The 7,840-nt window shown below is 32.7% G+C and overlaps 1 protein-coding gene across 6 annotated transcripts in view; it reads right to left on the bottom strand.

The window, feature by feature from the left end:
• Positions 1-483: 483 nt before the first annotated feature.
• The window catches only part of TRIQK (triple QxxK/R motif containing), a 101,907-nt gene continuing 94,550 nt past the window's right edge, over positions 484-7,840 (bottom strand). For all 6 annotated transcript variants that reach the window (XM_061123804.1, XM_061123805.1, XM_061123802.1 and 3 more), the window contains one exon: positions 484-3,594. In XM_061123804.1, the coding sequence (XP_060979787.1) occupies positions 3,481-3,594 (114 nt within the window). In that variant the 3' untranslated portion in view covers positions 484-3,480. The remainder of the gene's footprint in view (positions 3,595-7,840) is intronic.

Raw genomic sequence — 7,840 nt, 5'->3', positions numbered from 1 at the left:
GGTAAGTGGAAAGAAGCCTAACTGTTGGTAACAAGAAAATAAAAGCTTATCTTAGATAGCCTCTGGCTCAATAACCTTATTTATAGATGAAATACATTAACATTTAAAATCTGTTCAATTTCTAGAAGTTTATTTCCGAAGCTTATCTAAAGTATAACTTGATCTACTGAATTATCACGACTATATAATTTCAGAATCTGGAAAAATAAAGCATCTTCATTTTCACATAAATATAAGCATTATAATGAAAATTTAGTTTTATTTTCAGTAAGAGTGAAGATTTAGACTATGTTAACTTATAACAACGAATATGGTTTTGAACGATGCTTAAGATCAGAATAATGTATTCCTGGAAAAGAGCAATATTTCTGTTTTACAATAGATCTAATGCTAGTTGTTTTGATCTTTAAGAAAACCAGGATTAAATGTATATGTGCCCCAATACAAGCAAAGATCATAAATGCTAAATGCTGAGTTGAAAAATATTGTGATTTTAAGTTTTATTTATTAAATGCAAATAATTTTAAACCATATATCACATGCCAAAACTGCACCAGGCTCTGAGAAGACTAAAAGAGATTAATTTTAACATGCATTTATTAAATATACGCAGATCACTACACTACTGAAATTACAGAAATGAATAAGAATATATTCTCAGGACTTTGTAATCATCAGTTGAGATGGAAATATTTCTATTTTATGAAAAACTGAAAAAGATTAGAAAATCTTCAAGTATTTTGTCACCTTAAAACAACAAACCTCACACTAGTACTAAAATAGGCTTTTAGTACATTTGTTTCAAAAGAAATTCTATATGAGGTAATAGTTTTACATCTCTTCTCAGATGAATTTACATTTTCTTTATTTTGCATGCAAGGTAAGATGCAGTAACCATTTTCACTTCATTCACAATATTTCCTAGGTTGTACGTTAAGTCCAGCTGCATTAGTTGAAATTATTTTTTCCTGCAGAAACAGCATGTTAAACAGATTCAAACATTCTGAAAAGTAATTACATTTTTCTGTTTTTGTCTTCTGAATTGCTCTGAGTGATGAATTATTGCAGGGGAAAAACCCACTCCTAAAATTTGTCTGGTGCCAGTCTCAGACTTACACCAAATACCCCTCACTATTCAAAAGTGTAGTGCCCTGAAGCTGTAGGCCGGATAACACCTCTGCCTTCAAAGATTCAAACTAGACTTCAACCTGGGATTTCTCTATAAAAAACTGCTGCTTTCTAACTAAGGTGAGTTTGACAAATGTGGACTTCACGAAAATAGTGTTTTGTAAACATACACTGTCTCACTTTACCTGCTATTTATTAAAATCAGAATTTAGCTCTTAGAACTTACCATAAGTCAATCAGTCATACAAACAGACTAGCCATAGACTCAGAGTATTGGTAAAACTATATAATGAAATTTGTCTATAATCATACTGTGCTTAGCCTAATATTCATTACTGTCAAAAACAACATTTTCTCCCAAGGAATACCTCAACGGTAGAACAGGATAATAAATTATTTTTTCAGGGGAATGAATTTTCAAACATTTCTAAGAGTATAATCATGTATTTTAAATACTATAAATTCTGTTATCTCTCACTTGGATAGGTATCTAATAAACAAGTATTACATATCCTTGCATTTAAATTACCACTGAAATTAGAAATAATCTTTATTTAATAGGACTGCATTTAGCACCAGATGGGAGGGAAAATAACTAAATGAAAATTGTTCACGTAAATGTGATAGGAGTAAGGGAAAACAGTATTTCTTGACATGTGGCATGTCACTCAGGAAAGTAAAAGACCCATCATATCCAAAATGCCAGCTTGGATATTCCCTTGCCACCCACTTCACAAACAGACATACCACATGGCATTAAATGCTGCAACCTTTCCTAAAAATGCCACTTGGATTGGTCCACTATGGTGAGTATATAGGAACTCTTGGTCTGTCTCTTAAGTTTGTGATTTCAAGGGGAAGAATCCAGTAAATACCATTGGCTAAATTCTGCCCTCAGCTGTTTGACATAAAGGATCTCTGAGGATACTGGATCTTTTGGCTGTTTTCACGCTGATGAAATAAATTATACTACTTGAAAAAATTCTATAGAACAAAATGCTATATAGCCACTTTCAACTATCCGCAAAAGTCTCAAAGATATTTATCAAAACTTTGTTCTCTTGGTGAGTATGGAAACAATCTTAACATTTTATTTACTCTTTATAAATACACTATAAATCACCCTATGAACATGTTGCAAACTATTCATTTTCTATACATATTTGTATAAGGTAGTAACTAGTGACTCCGGTGTGGACACATACTTTTCCATTTTCTAAGCTTAATGTATTTGTGTGCTGTAAAAATATTTTAAAAATTGATTACCAGTAAAAAATATTGAATACATTAGTCATTATAACCCAACAAATGTAAAATACTTTGAAAAATCATATAAACAAAAAACTCCATATGCAGGTAATATAAGACACATATTTTCTTCTATTACTTTTCACAAAAGAGTCTTAATTAATTTAATTCCCAAGAGGCAAAGCAAAATTTTGTAAAACAAGTTTGCATTGTTCAGATATGAGCAACCCAAGAAAGTGTTTCTGAGTAGGTAGGTCTTCTGCTATTACTGTTGTGTGAAAAAGACTGCACAATTAGATGACAGATTGTTACTCCCTAACAAGAGGGGCAAACTGATACAGCAAGCAGCCAGAACAACATAATTAAAAAAGGATTCCAAGTTTATATTAGTAGAGTAATAAGTTAATTAAAATCAAGATCAACTGAACTTTCTATTTACACCAGTTCAGACAGCCCAAGAGGAAAGGAACTCTATTTTAGAGACATATGTGACTCTTTGAGCTTCTGTCATCCAGGTGCCATTTCTGATGGAGCACATGTGCAGTGAACAGTTGGCAAAGAAAGAAAAAGATTACTGTAGATGTATGTGCAGATAGTCTCTCTAATGATATAAAATACGTCTGGAAAGAAAGCGGGGCTTCTTTGTAAAATGAAAAATTTCCCATGACTTTTCATTCCCTTTTAGGCGCTGAATGTGACTAGAGAATGCTTCTGGAAATGAGGATATATACTTCTACTCATGATGTATACGGAACAAAATAGATTTGGTAATCTGCAAGTAATGGAGTTATACACATAAATTGCCTAAGACATCCGAAGAATTTAGGATCTGTTTCCCATTTTATCAAAATGTACCATGAATAGGTTGCCTGTCAAAGTAGAAAGATTTATAAGAGTATCTAGTAGCACACATATTATACAACATTGCTAGGAAAGGTTCTTTTCTTGATATCCTACGCAACTACTTAAAAAGATATTTCTGCAAACTGAAAATACCAGCAGAAAAAAATTCAAGATCTTGCTGTCTCAGTACTTCAGAAAGTATTGGTCCCTAGAGGTGCTTTTAAAAAATTATTTCCTTTTCATGTATTGATTGCTGCTCAACTAATCTTCATCTGGTTCCAGATCAGGGTCAACATCTGAGGACAGTCTGAGATAAAAGAAAGCATAGAAAGCCAGCAGGAGGGCCAATATAGCTGCCAGCACAAGGCCAACTTCCTGAGGAAGGAAAAAAAAAAAAAAGCAAATTTGAAATTCATGAAATGAGATTGGTTAACATTATCAGTTTCATGAGATTAAAAAAAAAAAGTTTAGAATGATCACATTCTTTTTGTTTAACACTTTGTCATTAAGCGAAGAAACTTATTTTGTGGTTGACAATACCTATAATAATGGCAAGACATCAGTGGGTGGGCTTTCCTGGTGGCCTGGAAAATCCCACGGACAGAGGAGCCTGGTGGGCTAGCAGTCCATGGGGTCACAAAAGAGTCAGACATGACTTAGTGACTAAATAACATCAGTGGGCATAATATGAATATATTCATACCTGTCATTACTTTTATTTAGCGTGTGTCTTTCTAATAGTAACACTAACATTTATAATTTTAATATATTTTCATAGTTTAGATATCAAACTGTTGGATGCAAGCAGTATAGTTTGTACCTACACAGTTTATCTTGCTCTGTATTTCTTGCTTCAACACATTTATTATTATTATAGCATTTGGACACAGACTCTAAAATGATCACTCCTTCTCTAATGGGAGGAAACAACTAGAACAAGTTTCTAGATTATGTCTCTGCGCTAGTGCCACCTGGGAAGCCCACAGACATCCTTATTAAATATTATTTTGTTAAAACTCTTATTTTTAACTTCTAAATTCTAGAGTTTACAACGTGGCAGAACGAAACTGAACACTCTTGGATCATGAAGCGTGATATGATATGATAGAATTATCACAACTATGAAAGATGGTCCTGGGTACATCATTTAGTGATCTGATGCAGATTATATTGATTATGTTGAAATAATAGCCAAGAAGTTTACCACATATACCACAGCAAAATCATATTGGTTTTTAGAAAATCTATAAACTTTTTGTATTGATACATAGACACACCATGAAGGAATTTTCTCAATGTTAGCACATCACTTGGCTAAACAGAAAAAAGACCAAACTGTGCCAGTACAGTACCCTAAAGGGCTTAAATATCCCTTCTAATTTTCACTTTCACATCACACACCTTCCTGACACTATTTTATGGAGAAACAATTTATTTGCACTTAATACAAATGTAGCTTTCAAATGCCACTTAATAAAATTTTAAAGACAATAAAATCAATTTGGTTTATAATAAACATGTCATCTTTACCTGAATTTTGAAATTACAAGTGGATATTTTATATAGATTTTTAGCTTTATAATTACATTTTTTTTGGATCTGAAAACTTTAAAAGTAAATATTAATGAAAATCACGGGGTTGAAAGATTCAGTGTCAACTATTTTTGTAAGATTTGATTTCTAAATCTACTTTAATGAAATCGAAACAAAACAAAAATTACCCTATCAATATAATGTCAGATCAACGTGAATTTTCCTCTGTTGCAGTTGGAATACTTTGGCATCTCAAAAGGGCAGGGCAGCAGCAGACAGGTTCCATTTACTTTCTTGCACCCACAGCGGTGCTCCCAGACCCATCTGGTCACACAGCTACTAATTTAAGAGGATGTAATAAGCAAGGGACACACAACTGCAAACTCCATCTGTCCCGTGTCGTGGACGACAAAGCTGTCCCACAGCAGTCACCGTCCACATCGGCCTAACACTAGAATCAAGTTTCTGCTCTCCACTGGAGGCCGTGGTCCTCATTCCCACCGATGATCACCTCTAACTGCTGCTTTTCAACTCCTTCTTATCCTTTCAAGCAACACTGTTTCACCTTCCTTGTACATTTTTAGAATATCCAGAGGCATAAAAAAGAGGTTTAAGGGTAGAAAGTAGAGAACATTTATAGAACACAACTTCAGAGGATCTATTCATTCATTTCAGTCTATTCACTATACTATGGTATGCACGTGAGGCTAAAGACGTGTTGGATGAGGAGGTACAGCAAATAGTTTTTGTCAAAATGTCCCTTTTCTGTTAAAGAGATTATTACTGTGGGGACTGCATGTTTGGAAGGTTAAAACCGTGGTAAAATTGGAAAATACTGCCTTCAGAATGCTAGTTATGCTAATCATAACTTATATCCCTAAGACATTTATGACTCTCCCCGCCCTTGGCCATTGTTAGCTTTAGATCAGAAATAACAAAAAAGGACAAAAATAATAATTCCAGGTGGCTCATGTTAGCAATATCTGGTTGACATTTGAATATGTCATTTATAAAACAAATGAATCAAATTTTGATCCTTATTATTTTATCATAATTATTTCCTCAGATAAACTTAATAAACTACTAAATATAGACTATTTTTTCCTTATAAATACTAGGAAACAGGTATTTGTATTCTAAATTTTTTTTTTTTTACTAATTTGCAATTCTTGAAGAAAGTTTTCACATTGAACAGCAACCAAATAGCAAATATTAGTTGTACAAATATTTTTTAGGTGATACACTTTACTGGGTCATAAATTATTTTGTTTACATTGGTAAGAGACAGGAACCAAAAATAGCTTCTCAAGAAATTAATTCCACATTTTGAAGCAGTCATATTCATGTCTTATTCTGAATCATTATTGTTCCTTGAATTTTTCTGTTGCTAAACATTCATTTATTAAAAAGCACTGGAAGCCCCTGAGGGTAAGGTCCCCTATTTTGCAATTTTTCTATCTCATATCCATGATTCCTCAATCAATACTGTTGATTTTAGATGCTACTGAAATCTGGAAGTGGTTTCTTGCAAAAATTCCTCCAAAATCATTATGTCTTTTCTTTCCCTTCACAGGTTCTACAATATGGTAACACAATTTCTAAATAAATAATGAAGGATTGAGTCAGATTTATATAATTCATATGTAAGGTATATATTAAAATTATAGACTGCTTTGCAAACTTTACTGCAATAACATCCACAATAATATCTTCACAACAAAACCATGAACACTTGGTAACATGTAGTACAGTCACACAAGACAGACTTAGTTGAAGGAGGGGATCTTTAGGCCAAGGACAAGCACCCAAGCAAAGTCTTATTTATGCAAACCAGTAATGGCTACTTCAAACACATATTTATTTTAAGTGTTTTCATTGTATCATTGTATTATTTAACTCTCCCAACTATTCTGTGAGGTAAATGGCATAAAATCCATTTTACAAATGTGCTATCTTAGACTCTGCATCATTATTAACAGTAGAGGAAAGAAGCAAGTGATTCTAGGTCTCTTTATTCTGTGTTCAATTTTATCATTGCTCTTATTTTTCTATTCCATGCAGTTGTTCATATTTTCTATAGATTTAAATTATTTGAAGAGCATAACTATGACTCCCTCTAAAAACTAAGTAGTCAAGTGATAAAAGATAACATTACGGTCATCCTGTATTAACTAGGTTAAGAGTCAAACATGTCTGATGTTCGTTAGTCCTTGGTTGCTTCTCTGACATTATCAGTATGGATAAAATCACTCACTGGGGAAATTAAATAGCATTAAATGGCAATCCTGAAAGAAACTTCGTTATTTAAAATACTATGCTAAAATGACAAGGCAATCAAAGTTTGACAGGGCAAGCTAATTAGTATGCTAGATTTGAAATGTAAAACACCTCCATGGTTCTGATTCCAAAAAGTTCCCTATCATTTTAATGGGCATTTCACATAAATGTTCAAGCAAAGTAAACAATGTTTAAGGCTAAGGTTTTTGTTTTTCACAGGGTTACAAATCAAATGGTATGCTAGTTTATTAAAAAGGAGCTACATTTCTGAGGTCAAAAACTTTTCTGTACATGCTTTAAATCATAAATGAAATCTAAGAACAATTTTTTTCTCATATAAGATAAATCCTACATTGTTTTGAAAAAGTACATTAAATGACTGCACTGTAAACTAGACTTAAACTAGAAATATGGTTATTTCCTCCGAGTAAAACCATAGCAAAAATTATAAGAGCAAAGGAAAAAGGAAGTGCATGGGAAAGTGGTATACATCAATAAATGCACGGCTGCACTGCTTTTCAAATTCTTATTTATAGTTTCTCATTATATTGTGCCACAAGGAGAGTGTGCTACCTCAATATTTTTCTGACAAAACAAAAGCAAAGTACTGTATTGTGAAAGATAAAAGCAAATGACACACAGCTTTCCTGGAAAATGACAAGACAATGCTCTAACTACAAAAGACAATCATCAGGTAACTAACTGCGAAATAAGGAAATAAGCACTGGTTTTAGAAAGTTTACATCATAGAAATAAGTTTAAAGATGAATGAAATTTCATGTGAAATTAGGAGAAAACTTCAAAAGATTAA

The sequence above is a fragment of the Dama dama genome, chromosome 21, assembly GCF_033118175.1.
Source record: "Dama dama isolate Ldn47 chromosome 21, ASM3311817v1, whole genome shotgun sequence".
NCBI lineage: Eukaryota > Metazoa > Chordata > Mammalia > Artiodactyla > Cervidae > Dama > Dama dama.
This window is presented reverse-complemented; position numbering and strand designations above follow the sequence as displayed.